Genomic DNA, 15,357 nt, shown 5'->3' on the forward strand with positions numbered 1-15,357 from the left:
CTTCGTTCTTTCTTTAAATTTCCCATGGGGACCGTTTGTTTCATTGGCATAAAAAGTAACATATGTCATATCTCTAAGCTGAAATTGATTGTTTGCTCACTGCGGGCGTGAAGGGAAGACAAACAAACAAATACACTTCCGCATTTAAAATATTGTACCTGGTTAGATATTTAAGGACCTGAAAGGATCGAAACCATCAATGGAACCCAAATCGGTTCAGCCACTAAGGAGTTTGGTGGCAAACGAAGAAAATCATATCCAAACAAACTAACTTACAAACAAACACACAAACAATTAAACTAACACAGAAACAAAAAAAACAAACACACTCCCACACACCCACACACACACACACACACATTCACACACACGCACATGATGATGATGTTTTTTACAAGTAAATGCACAATTTTATGGGACGGTGATGATAACGGTTACGTAATATTACGAAGCTCCTTTTACACAAGGTCTTGGTTACACGTGCACATGATATTATACAACTACTGATATTTATTTAAACTTTGCCAATTACAAGTTCTCAGTTCATATCGCAAAGCGTGCATGCGAGACAAGTCTTGTAACGAGCCAATTTGTACCGTCACTATACAGGAACGCATCATACAAAAGTTGGAGATAGTTTTATCAGACTCATGGTATGGTAAAAGATAGACGGAAAATGCCCGCTCATTTAAATTGCTCTTCGAGGTTCCGCTAAGCTCGCCTCGCCATGATCCGTCTTATCCTTTCTATTATAAATGTGATAGTGTTTTTGTTTGTGCTTGACCTTTCTTAAACCCTTAACTAAGCAGCGAGCATAGAGCTAGTAGAAAGGACGGACACTTTTTATCCCAGGAAAACAAAAGATTAGAAAAAAAAAGTATTAAGTTTAGAACAATTAGAACGCGATACATTTTTACGTGCTTTCTATGGGGCCTATTTGAATAGATACATTTTTGATTTTGACTTTGACTTTGACATTATTTCAATTCCGAAAAAAATTAAAATGTTATTAGTGGGTTAATGAGTGGGTAATCTGCAAAAGTAATTATGTTTGAATGTGTTATTATTTGAGTTGTTTATTATTATTGTTATTTTTTTATTCTTAATTTTAAATAGCTATTTATATATTTTTGGAAGTTATTCTTCTTTTGGCGCAATGGACCTGAATTCTACATCGTAAAGTTAGTTCTAGGTGGCATGAAAATCGATAACTATGTTGAAGTAGTATATTCTAGTATTTTTATATTTAGAACACGTGTTTCGTAACAGTCCAAACAGTGTGAATAAATAAATATTAATACGTTAATAAAACCTTTTTTATTTAAATAAAATCTTTTTGATTAATTTTAATATTTATCGTTTATCACTACTGCATTTTAGTTATTTTTTTTTCATACGCCAAAGAAGTATAACTTCTAACGCGTGAACATAAATACACACAATATTTTTTTTATAATTATCGGTACCTGTTGAATTCTTTTTATAGCCCCGGGGAAACAAATTGTGCAACTGTAATGTTTTAAGGTGTGTGATTTCGCTAAATAAATATATAAATAAATTATCGAGCGTATAGTTGGAGACGGATTAAAAAGATGGTTGGAGACCTTGTTTCAGAGCTACAAGCAACTACCGACAAGCGACAGAGACCGTATTTCTTCTTTTAGTCTGTGATTGACACGTGAATTCCGAGAACGCTTCTCTTAAGGCGTACTACACGTAGGTAGCACCATCAGGTGTGATTGCGGTAAAACGATGGTATAATAGTCTAGGCAGTATGACTTTTTTGCGATCATCGAATGTCTATTGAATGCAGGTTTTTGGTCTATAACGCCTGTTGTCACAAGTTTGTGATAATAGCCGACGGCTAAACGCGCACGGGCGCCCTAGGCACGAGGTTTGATACTGCCAGTTTCCTAACTTCGAACTGGTACTGAGAACTCTTTAACAGAAAAACCCAGTACCTAAATAATGCGTTAGATATCCATGAGGCACAATCGATTGAGACCTTCAAGGAACTAGTGAAGGATCATTATTTGTCTCTATTTGCCGAACATCGCTGAAGCGGATAATTTTAAGTGTGTAATTTTAATTATTTCTATCCCTATCCCTATCCCTACTAATATTATAAATGTCAATGTAAGTTTGTTTGTTACGCTTTCACGCAAAAACTAATTAACCGCTCCTCATGAAAATTTGTACACATATTCTTGGAAGTGTTAGAAGTAATATAGGATACTTTTTGTCTCGACATTAAGCTCGGTTCCTTTGGGAGTGGGGATGAAAGTGTTTGACGATTTTACATCATAACTCCGACAAATTATAACCGATTTAAATAATTATTTTTGTACTATAGAGGTTGCAGTGGCGTGCATTTCATACATGCACAAAAGCACTGCATACCCAAAATATTGTATATAAGTCGTATTGGAGGGGAATTTTTCCATTTTATGCCATGAACCGGCTTTATGCATACCCTGGTCGAAAACCCTGTGCACGCCACTGAGAGGTTGTAATATGTGTTTAATTTTGCCCAATCTTTGTGTAGATCTGATGAATGTGGTTGGAGATAGAGGACATAACTCCTCAGCGGACAGCAGCAAACCCCTCATTTAAGGCTTAGCGATACTGAATACTTTAATTTTTTTTAGAACTACAACTTAATTGAATGCCACATCAAAAAACAAAATCAAACGAAGACGAAGTCGCGGGCAACAGCTATTATTTCATATAAATTGAGAACGTTACATATTGATATAAGTATTTGTATCATATATTTACATATTCATGTATGTTGTATTGATTTTTCGCCTTTGGTTGCCTGGAAGAGAGCACTTTGTCGCGATAAGGCCACCATATTGTACGCTCTTGCTCTATGTTTATATCTCTGTAACTACTTTTTTTCTTTGGTGTCCAATTCAAGACATGTATACATGAATCAATTAATTAATTAATTCTTTCATTCACCTTTAAGAGCGACCTGGGTTTCAAAACTAGAACTTCGGTACCCTTAGTAAAACATGCAGCCCTAGTGACCAAAGAGGCCAAAGAGCCTTGAAATCTTAGCTGCTCAATAATGTTAATTTTTTTTTTTTCTTTACTGACCACTCTAGTTCGTGCCTTTTTCAAGGTACTTGCCACTGGCAAAGTACATTGTGCTGTTTTGGCAATACGAAAAGCCATAAATCAAAAGAAGAAGAATGTAAATTTTAACATTTTGTGGTCTGTGCTACAAATGTATGGACAGTAAAATTTTCTGTGTGAACTCCAATGAGTATACAATCACTTCGTACGATAGGATGATAAACGATAACGGTAAAGAAAAGAGATGGTTTGTTTTTCTCTTCTTTTTCATTTCGTTGGGTATATGTAATAGGTTAATATGATATGTAATAGAGAAACATAGAATAATGATCATTAGGTAGCGGGATGAAGATAATCTTAATTGCATGGTAACCATTAAGTCGTCAGTCGATCGTGCTATTTATATTACTACATGCTAGTTTCAATCCAATATTGAGTCCCAGTGGACATGTGCTAGTTGCGATGTTTCGTTTTAATATCTTATTTCTCATAAATGAAACGCCATTTTGATGAAGTGAAAAGCGATAGCGATTCGTATAAAATTTTCAGAAGGTTAGTGCCTAAATTTACGATTTTGTATTTACTATAAATATAGAGATAATGCTACTTCGTTTATATCGACAGTTTCGAGATTCTCGTTATTTACATTTGGCATATAACGAAACGACTGACGTTTAAACCGTGTTATTTTACCTTAGAGTTTCACAAAACTTATTTGTTGTTGCGTTTGTGACGTCAACCTCGAGAGTTTTTCTATGTAGAAGAGGGAAATTTTGGAGCCATTAATTAATGTTCAACTTGGCAGTTCGTGTGTAATAAAATATCAAAATGCTTATCCTGAAATGTATTCCTTGTGCGCTTAACTAGGTTTATTTAAAAAATAAACATAGTTATATTTTAAAATAAGTGTATTTATTCTAAGTTTTAAGATCATTTGATTTGCCAGATGTCTAATTAATATACCTACGAGTTTTTAATTAAAAACTTGTACTTATAGAGACTAAAAAAAATTGTAGGTATTTCATAACCTTAAATAAAATTATGTCATATAAATATGTATCAATGTATGTAATTTAAAATTCAAACCGTACACTATACTCACTTAGCGAATGATAAAAAACTACCGATTAGCTCACTTGTACGGCATCGAAAAGGCAAATAAATACAGACTAAATTAATTGTTAATATACATGAACCACGTTAGTTGAAAGAAGAAATTAGTCGCCTGTAAACAAGACCGAGTATTAAACTGATCATTCCATGAAATCAGAGCACTTATGCCGGCCCGCGTAACCACACACGTGACACCTTGTCCAATGGGCTTTACGTAACAGCTACTTGGGAACATAAAAAGAATGTGATTTGGATACACCATCGACAGTCATTCGTGGTGCATTGTACGCGCGGTACATTCTCTATTACTAACGGTTCGCGATAATGCTACCGATTATAGCATCAGTGCTTGTGCTCCTTATCTTTGGATGCATCATACGATCCGTCACTAAGCCGAAGAAATTCCCACCAGGTATAGTTTTCTTATAGAACACTACTTAAAATTTTGTATCTTTAATTCATTTTCTTCAATTAAAGTAATGGGATTTTAAAAATAAACATATTGTTATAGCAGCAGTTTGTGCTTTTTATTATAAATCACTGGTTGGTTACACACGCGTTACTAAGCCCTAGAATTACTCAATTGTTAAGCTTCTCGAAACGAGCACTTTTAACTTATAATTCCCTGGTACATTTATCAGATAGGTAAATGTAGCGCGGTTTCAATGAAAGTTGCATAACTTTTTGAAATGAGTTGTTAGTACATTTGTTTTACATGAACTATTTTGAATGGGACACCGAGCGAGCGGATTGAAGTTGAGTGCATTTATAAATAGTCGCATAATGTCTTATGTCCGCTTCTGTTAATGGATGCCAATTGTGTTATATTGATACTGATGTCCATTTATAAGTTCAATAATATGAATGTAAGCATGTGGTTTGTATATAGACTGTAGTACAAATAAAAATGTGCAATAAGCGATACACACTAAATATATTTGAATATACTAATCTACCATGGACTGTCCCGGTTATTCAGTCCATCACCAAGTACTGGGTGCGATTCCCAGCTTCTCAGGAGTTGCAGTTGTAAATATAGGTATGTATAGGGGTGATCTATTGAAAAATTGGTGATATTCCCCCGTGACTGAGATAACTTAAACCTTCAGAGCAGTCCCGGTAAATATCCCTTAAATATGATAGCAAAATTAATCGTGGAAAGTCTAAACTCTGTCTCTCTCCTGTTACAGAGGAGTCCTGTATCTAATTATCTGAGAATAATGAAGATTAGAAGCTCCAGTTTTATAGGCATTTGAGTCGGAATATTTATGCTATCCTAGTAATTGGCGTGGATTAAATGTAGTGCGGAGTTATTTTTCGGTAAACACCAACTTAAATTTGTGCTGTGTACTGAGGATGATGATGATTAGAAGCTCCAGTTTTTATGCTATCCTAGTACTTGGTTTGAATCCTATTAAGTGTGGAGTTATTTTTCGGTAAACACTTCCCGATACTACCATCTACCCGATAGATAACCAGTCCGTCTGCCCAGCGTGGTGATTACGGATTATTTATGCTATCCTAGTACTTGGTGTGGATTCAATTTAGTGCGTTTTTCGGTAAACACTTCCCGCGAATGTTGTACTAGCAACTAAAGGTATATAACGGAGAACGGGAAGCAGCGTCCTCTGTGCCACTACTACCATCGACTTCGATAACCAGTCCGTCTGCCCAGCGTGGTGATTACGAGGAAACACTCCCGTTGAGAGAGGCCTTTAACCCATTAGTGGACTGTTACAGTCTATTGATGACAACTAAAAATATTAGCAGGAATCTTGTAGAATATTTTTCACCGCCTTTTATCAGACCATTTTCTTATACTTATGCTCATTACTAAAAGATTCTAAAAGAAATCTTAACGTGAGAATTTTAAAATAATGGCTTTGATATTAATACATTTCGTGCTTGGAACTTAGGACATATAAGCGAGCAAACCAATACAAAAAACAAGCCAGGTCTTGTGGGTTTCAAAATAAAATTGTCAAAGTAAATATTAAAGTGCCATTAGCCATTTTGGTAACAATCGAAAATAGTACTGATAAAAAAATTGTTGCTGTATTTCGTTAGAATTTGTCCGCTTAAAACAGTGGACTTAAACCTAGTAACAATGAATATTAACAATAAATACTAATTATCGGAAATAGTTGAGCCATGGTTTTATTTAATCTCTAAAACCTGTATTTTCTACCATTTATTACCATACATATACACCTAAGTATTAACTAGTAATATATTGTTGAATATGCATATATCCGCCATTTCCTCATAAGCTGCGCGTATCTGCTAGAAATAATTTATAAGGATAAGTAGACTAAACAGTTATGTTATAATTATCTTCGGTGCCATACACTGATGTATTTTTACATATACATTGATGATTATATTACGTCAGTGGTGCCATAATAAAAAATGAGCCGTTATAACTACTATATATATATATTTATATATACTTATAGTATAAAGGACTACGTAATCGATAAAAAAGCTTGGGTGAGAATTATTGCTCTAACCAGGTTGTTTTTCTAATAATTTTTAATAACAATGTGAGATGGTGATAAGAAAAAAAAACACAAGGCTAATTTTGTTGTGGGCTTCTTCTTAGACCAGGACGCGTTTGGAACCCTCGCAGCTTTAGTTTTAAGTTTACGAATATGGTTATCGCCATCATCTTACTGCCGTGTAATTCTCATGTGATGTACGTATCAAAAGTGCCAACAAAAGGCTTACTTGAATTAAGATATTTTTGACTTTGACTTTGACTTTACTACTTTGAACAAAATATAGTACATATTTTCTAGCCCGTGACTTAACGTTTGGACTAACAATTTATGAATCTTGGATGATATTTTTTATATAAAACATACATATTTTGACTCCCTTATAATCTCTTGAGATAAACGGCTTCCTGTTTTGTAAGAATAGTAAAAAAAAATCCAAAAAATTACGTTTCCATTACTTTTTATTTTTTATTCTTTGCAAAACGATGTCATCAGGCAAAAATGTTCTAACATTCTGTTTATGTTGTTTAAAACCATAGGCAAACGAGCGTTTACTCGAGTATAAATAATAAATAAAATTTCGTTTTCATGCCTAAATTAGAAACGATTCATAACTCCGTGGGTGTGCCGTGGTTAGTTGCATACATAGACGTTCCGCTTAACGATTTAGCGTTACGATGTCGCTTAGAAACCGTTTAGGGGATGGGTTTAATAACTGCCATACCCGTTACAGGCTAGCCCGTTACCATCTTAGACTTAGCAGCGGGTGAGATTGCAGTCAATGGCTAACTTGTAGTTGAATGAAAAAAACATGCAAAACAACTCTCTGTTAAATATTATTATCAGGTGCGTGTTCTATAAAGAAAAGTCCAAAAAAAAATTAATGTCAAAAAATTAATGTTAAATCAAAAGTCGATTACACATTTAGTAATTTATTAGAAATTCATCGATTGTATAATAACCTCGCTGTAATAAAAGTGTTTTAACACATTCTTTAAACTTACGAGTATGCATTGGTAGGTCCAAAATTACTTTAGGAATCTTATTATAAAAGCAATTACGAAGCGGAGTCACGCGAGTTCTATATCGATACCAAAGCATCCTCACGAGATGTTGAATGTACAACGAACATACAACCAATGAGGCTAGCTTTATTTATAATTTATGCTTAGCCAGCAAGTTGAGAAAAATTATAAATTTGCTCACAATCAAATTTCTCCACATAATTTATCGTTTTTGTGGTTTCAAAATTCAAAAATCCTTTCACTCATTAGAGAGTATTCTGTAGTCAAAGAGAGCTTTCCAGATTCAAAGAACTCCCGCTTAAGCTTGGCTTTGATCAATCTGTTTTGTATAAGCCACCTTTCTGGATTAGTAGTTATCTATGCCTTTTTAAAGACAAAAAAAACTGAAAAGACTGAAAAAAAGACTGTTTGTTCGTTGTTCATTCAACATCTCCTGAGGATGCTTTGGTATCGATATAGAATGCGCGTGACTTCGCTTCCTACCAATGCATACACGTAAGTTTAAAGAATGTGTTAAAACACTTTTATTACAGCGAGGTTATTATACAATCGATGAATTTCTTAATGACAAGGTTGCTTGGAAGCATCCGGCTCCGCTTTGAACTCTCACAAGATAGAAAGATGAATTTTAAAATGTAAAATGTAAATTGTTGATATTGGAAGGCTTCTTCTCGGTAGAATCTGCCTCCCGAACCGGTGATAGAGTCACTTGACACAGACAGACTTGACGTTTATAAAGTGCTTATATTAGGCCTACTTGAAATAAATGATTTTAAATTTTTTGAATTTGGAATCTTTGGTATCGATTTAGAACGCGCGTGACTTTTTTTTGCAGTATCTTTGTCAGCATTATCACTATTATATGACGACCACTGCTGGACTCTGGTAAAGTTACACATTACAATAGGCTGATTTTCAAAAAACTGCCCTATGATGTTCGGATCTATCTACTATTATATATCCAAAAAATATCATATTTTTTCAGATATTTAACGTTTTACTGATATGAATTGCAAATAATATTTTTAAAAATGTATTTCCTGTGGAAACGCTTGCTGTGTCACGGCCGCACTCGTGACGTCATAGACGCATTAGAGCTATACAGAAAGTCCTTGTTCCTTATCTAAAGATTATTGATTTTGGAATTTAGAACACAAAACTGAGGTAGGTACTGATAGTTTGAAATCACAAAATACTTGATATAGGTGCGCAGCGATTTTCATAGTTCAAGCGGGTAAATTAAGTTTATATAGACGTGACGTCATTCGGCGTTTGACTTGTCATGGCGGATCGCTAGCTTTTGCAGTTTTATGTATATAAAATAAATTTAAATCTCTGTATAATATGAATAAAAATACGACTTTCATCATAAATGAATCATATATGATTAGGCAAATACAATATTATAGCGATTCTTTGTTTCCTACAACTCGTTTGATGCCGAGACGGCCAATTTTGCGTTACTCCAGCGTTAATGGCACTCCGGTGCGGGGTTGCTATTCCAGAACCATGTCACACTAGGGCCCAGCGTCAATCGATTCTTTGACCTCTGTGTGTGATTCTCTTTGCCACTTTAGCAACAGTAGTAGGACTATTTCGGGAACTGGTTTTTACGAACCTCCTCATTTCTTCTCCGGGTTTGATCACTAAGAGATACTCTGAGCATCTCTCTATCGGCCGCTAACTGGTTCTTAGCCTTTTTATGACGCTTACAGCTACTCGTATCTCACGAATGTGGTATTGCTGAGGAAAAAAAAACCGGCCAAGTTCGAGTCGAACTCGCTCACGTCGGGTTCCGTACCATTATATAAACCTTGCATCAACTGTGAAGGACACCATTGTGAGGAAACCTGCATGTCGGTCTGACAGTTCTCTATGATGATTTCAAATGTGTGTGGAGTCCAACAAGTCGCACTAGCCAGCTTGGTGGACAACGGCTTTAACCGCTCCTCATCGTGGGAAGAGCCCGTGCCCTGTAGTGAGCCGGTAATGAGTTTAGAAGTCGATGATGATCTATAAAAACCGCAGAAAAAAAGATGACTTTTGTATGGAAGCTTCCTTGAATATTTATTTTATTCTGCCTTTTAGAATTTTTTATTATAGCGGCAAAAGAAATACATTTTCTGTGAAAATTTCAACTCTGTCAATACCACGGTTAATGAGATACAGCCTGGTGACAGAAGGTCAGACAAACAGATAGACAAACGGGCGGACAGCGGAGTATTAGTATTATGGTCTTGTTTAACCTTTGGGTACGGAACCCTAAAAAACTTGTACAACTGGTTGTCGCCTATAACAGAAAATTAAGCTTTAGGTTAATTATTTTCGTGGGAATTCCGCAAAATTATTTAAATATTATAAAATCTTTTTTTTTTTTTTACTACGACAATAAGCACATCGCCACCTAGCCCCAAAGTAAGCGTAGCTTGTGTTATGGGTACTAAGATGACTGATGAATATTTTTATGAATTATATATACATAAATACTTAGAAAATACATATAAACACCCAGACACTGAAAAACACTTATGCTCATCACACAAACAATTTCCAGTTGTGGGAATCGAACCCACGGCCTTGGACTCAGAAAGCAGGGTCGCTGCCCACTGCGCCAGTCGGCCGTCAAATCTATCCAATGCTTATGCAATAGTTTTTTTGCAAACATTTCTTTCACTGTGGTATTACTTCGCAGTCAGTTGGACATTTCAATGCATGGATATGCATTAAAATGTCAAACTGACTGTTCAACTTCGCAGCTATCCAGTGGCACAATTAAAAGTTTGTGTCTGGAGCAATTAAAAATATGTGTGAGAAAACTTTTTAGTATAGCCTACTCCATATTTTTTGCAAGTTACGTAGCCAGTTCAATTTCAGATTACTGCACGATTCACCAGTAAGCTATACTCGTGGCTTTCTTTCCACTCTTTTTTTTATCGGTGAGAACTAATACCTTGGCTACCTTATCCGTATACGTTATTCATTAATTGTTGTGAACCAATAATATATTTAGAGTAAAAAAGAGTTCATCGTTAAATACTAAATCGATAACGCCACTTTATTTAAATTGCAAACCGAAAAGCTGAAAATCTTATAAAATGTAATTAATTAATTAGGTAATGTTAAATTTTTTTTTTTATTAAACTTTATTATTAATTAAATAAAATTAATTGTAATTTTTATTATTACATAACTATAACCTAAAATAAACTATTTAAAAACTAAATAAAATCTAAAACGTCCTCGAAACCACCGCAGCGAGGCACAGTTCCCAAGATGCTGGCAGCATTGCCCCTTTGGATGGCCAAACTAATTCGTTGGCCAAGGTAACTGCCCGCTCTAGGATCACCGGTAGACTCGATAACCCTTTTCGATAATTCTTTGAAAAGGGCTCTTGCCTCCGGACCCCACGGTCCCGAAGTCTCTACTCCAAAAGGCACAAAAATGAAGCTGCTATCCAGGTTTTCATATTTACGCCTCTTGGCCTGCTCGGCACTGGAAGCAGCCGCACCTACCATTGACGAAGTGGCCTGGATGTGTGATGCAGCTAGGGTATCAACACAAGTTGCATCCCACAGAAGTGACCTTCCAAGCCTCCAAGGTATGAGCGTCATACCATCAGGTCTCTTGCCATCGCTCCGCGCCAAACCAATAGGTTCTAATACAGCTGGTACGTGAGCGGTAGCTAGAGAACGTCGGATGATGTCGTTGATGGTGCTATGGCGAGAGAAGCGACCAGCGCTTCTTGAACAGGAGAGTCCATGGTGACCGTAGGTGTCAACGCTGTCACCGCAGTGGCATCGATGAGGCTGAATTATAGAGGCGCCAAGCCTAAGACCAATCACCACCGATAGAGTGGTGTGGTCTAACATAGTGCCCAGGTTAGCTGAAGGGAGAGCATGTAGCCAGTAGCCGGACTCCTTAGCAGAGAGAGCGAGAAGACGAGCACGGTCTCTTTTAGATGGCATTTGATCTAAAAGTGTGTCAAAAGTTTTTTTGCAAATAATGTCGTCCCACTGTCTCTGTGAAGAAAAAGAAACCGGCAAAATACTGGGACTAAGAGCAGACCAACTATTTCTTGCCTCTGCCAAGTATGACACTTCTATGGAACCCAAAGAATTGGATATAATTTTTTGAAAAAGAGTGTGTGTACTGTACACAGAGGAAAGAAAAGCTGGCAGCGAAACACTTGAAATTTTGCGAATTCCAAGACCGACATACCCTATCGGAAGTGTTACTTATGGGACAATTTAAAATATTAACGAGAATATCTTTTATAAAAGTATCCAATTTTTCCATTAAAAAATTAAATCTCCAAAGAGGTGAGCATCCAAGAAAATACGTAAATTTTGGAACAAATAAACAAAAGCGAATAATGGTTAGAGCCATATGTGGATTAATTTCGAAAAGACGATCGGAAGTGTTGCTAAATTGGGAAATTAAATCGTCTATAAACTGTGGGACTGACGTTTCCAGTATAGGTGCCCCTAGAAGACGAAGTGATTTATCATTTAAAACTTTGATGCCGGGAGCCAAGTTATTAAATTGTTTTAAAATGTGCTGTTTCGATTCATCCGAAAATGAATTTGGAATAAATATTTCACATTTATCAAAGTTAAGCTGTAAGCCAATCAGTTCAAATTTTGATATGATACTCTTAAGATCATCCAAAACTGTGTTCACTTTGCCACCTAAGGTCCCATCATCTAAATATTAAATTTTGATAAAAGATAAAGATATTAAATTTTGAATTTATAGTTGAAATTATAGGTAATAATAGTAAATATAATTATTAGTAATGTTAAAACATAAATAAGTTGGTAATTAGTGATGTAAAATATAAAAATTAAAGATTGGCAACACTGTAAAGGGGAAGGGGAGTCGCTCGGTCTCAAGCCGCACAACGACATCAACGGGCATCCATTTTGTGTGAAAAGTGCATCCTATGATCCTTTTACGCGATTTATTCCGAGCAATACCGAGCCTACGAGTCTCCGGTTGCTCCGATACAAGAGTCAATTAACGTTTTTGAAGTTATGCTTCTTTTGGCGCGTTAGGGAAAAGATATGAGTTTAAATTCTCACGATGCGCGCGAAAGATTTTTATCTTGTAGTAGTTTTAATTATAATGCGTGTACCTAAGTACACACACGTATTTTTTTTGTATCAAGCTACTTTTGTTGAATTGGGAGAATAGTACCTATCCATACTTTATTAGTTCAGTTCAAACCGCAGGTTGGTGTAAAATTCTAATGAGGGGCCTTGTTCAAATACGTAGCGAGAACAAGCTAAATAGAAGCGCTATAATTGGCTGGGCGTAGTCAGTTAACTAGTATCTAATTATCAAAGTACGTTTGAACTGGTTAATCTTTGTTATATGAATCGATTTTCAGGAACTTTCATGTATTTCCCCGGGCGACTAACAAAATCAAACTCTTTTTGATTATATAATTAAAGAAATGGATATAATAAACACAAATAAATTTGGAATACTTATAGTCTTCAACTCATTATTGGACAACCAACATTAAAATTTGAGATTTATGTACAATTGAATAATTGAAACACCGGACTGCGCCCACAGACTTTGACAATTGAAAGCGTACACTGTAAAACCTTATAGCTAACTTCAGGGTGTCGGTTTATTGTGACGGTGTGCGCGCGCATCGTAAAAATTTCATTTTTCCCTAACGCGCCAAAAGAAGTATAACTTCCAAAAATAAAGGTAATGAACGATACGGTATCATAGACTACATCTTATTTCCCACGAAGGTGAAATGATGCTCGAATGATTGTGGATACATATTAAAATCTTTAACGACAATTCACATTTCAAGGGGTAATAGCGGCAGCATTTTGGGGACGGTGCCCATAAGTGAACAGTAAGACGGCTTATATGTATTTATTGTAAATATTAATTTTAGTTTGTATTTATTATTTTGTAAGTATTATTAAAATATATTTTTCGTTGGTTTATTAATAAAAAACACACATTCACTAAAATCCACATAGAACATTCAAATCTGCTAGTACGGAGATAGTATTTTTGTATTTAAATAAAATAGACATTCGTTTAAAGAAAATTGTATACAATCTTACAATAAACTACGGGATGACATCTTGGAAATGTCTCTTAAAGAGTTCAAACTTTATATAAAACGTAAGCGGAAAAGTCAAAGTAGTGGATTCGAACGATACAAAAGCTTCCGTATGAATTGTTGCTCAATCCAGGTTGCCCTTTAAGAAATAAATCTAAATGGCAATGTGACATGGTAATAGGAAAAGGAACATCCGGCTAAGTTTTTTGTAGGCTTCTTTTCAGAATACAGTGCGTTTGGAACCCTCGTAGCTTTAGTTTTAAGTTAACGATTGTATATAACGAATGATAAGCTTAATTGGGAACACTAAATAGCTTTATGGCTCGTCGACTATTTTTCTTTTTTTTTTCAGTGGTTATTATTACAGTAAATTACAAACATTCCGTCATACTGTAGTACAGTTTGTTGGCGGAATATTTATCCACTTTGATCATAATTACATGTTCCAAAACCACAGCATATGTTCATTAAACTATGCAATAATGAAGAATCTTTGGCATTCAAACATTTTACCGTACCAAATGAATGCGCAGTTATTATTTTAAACCTTTACCATTATTTCAGAAATTCGAAAATGAAGGAATTCGTAACATTACGGCGCGAATACTTGGTGTTTAATCCTACTAATATTATAAATGTGAGAGTGTGGATGTTTGTTACTCAATCACACAAAACGGCTGAACGGATTTGGATGAAATTCGGCATGCATGTAGCCTTTGACATACAAAAGAACAAAAACAACCTTTTATCCCGATTCCTTAAGTAGTACCCGAGAGAAAATTTTAAATTGTTTACGAGCTAAGCCGCAGGCAGACAGCTTTGAAATTTGGTATATATGTCACCTATGCTTTGAAACGAAACGAAGCAATCCTAAAGTCTACGCAGTCATGGGCAGAAGCTAGTGCTTCAATAAATCGAATTTAAATTTTACAAAGTTAACATTAACTAATATTTCTTGCTTAAAAACTAACTGAAAAAGTTTTTAAAATTATTTTTGACTTTAATGTTAAAAACTTCTGTTTTTTCTCACTGATATAGTATAAGCGATAAGACCGCCTTTTGTATTCCACTCCAGTCTTTGTGTTTCTCTCTATTCTTATTTAGCTTTTTTTTTCTGGGTTTCAGTTGTGTTCAAATTGAGAGTATAAATAAAAAGGTTTGTAAAAACTAAATTTAAACATTCCACTAAGCCGACCTAGTATTATTATACCTAATCCTATAATATTATAATCCTCAACCAGTTAGCTTAAGTGTAATCCCAAGTAATTTTTAATACTTCGAAGGCAGTGTTATCTGACTCCTTACCTATATGTTATCTAACATCATGAAGATAACATCGTATCAACACATTACCCATTTTTTGGATTATGGAGAACTTATATATATACTTTATACCTTATTAAAAAAAAATTTTAATAAGGTATAGTTCATTATCATCATGTCAACAAATCGACGTCCACAGCTGGACATAGGCCTATTGTAGGGAGTTCCACAATACACGGTCCCGGGCCGCTTGCCTCCAGCGGCTCGCGACTCGCCTGATGTC

General features: G+C 35.3%; 1 protein-coding gene across 2 annotated transcripts in view; it reads left to right on the plus strand.

Moving 5' to 3' along the window:
- The first annotated feature begins 3,523 nt into the window (after positions 1–3,523).
- Positions 3,524–15,357, plus strand: part of LOC120636606 (probable cytochrome P450 305a1) — a 39,880-nt gene continuing 28,046 nt past the window's right edge. The window contains exon 1 of one of the 2 annotated variants that reach the window (XM_039908152.1): positions 3,524–3,633. Coding sequence is in view for 1 of the 2 variants with exons in the window: in XM_039908151.1 (XP_039764085.1) it covers positions 4,519–4,606 (88 nt within the window). In the remaining variant the exon portion in view is untranslated. Of the gene's footprint in view, positions 3,634–4,427; positions 4,607–15,357 lie in introns of those variants that run through there. The other variant, XM_039908151.1, reaches the window with a different exon arrangement.

Source organism: Pararge aegeria, chromosome Z (assembly GCF_905163445.1).
Source record: "Pararge aegeria chromosome Z, ilParAegt1.1, whole genome shotgun sequence".
NCBI classification, from domain to species: Eukaryota; Metazoa; Arthropoda; class Insecta; order Lepidoptera; family Nymphalidae; genus Pararge; species Pararge aegeria.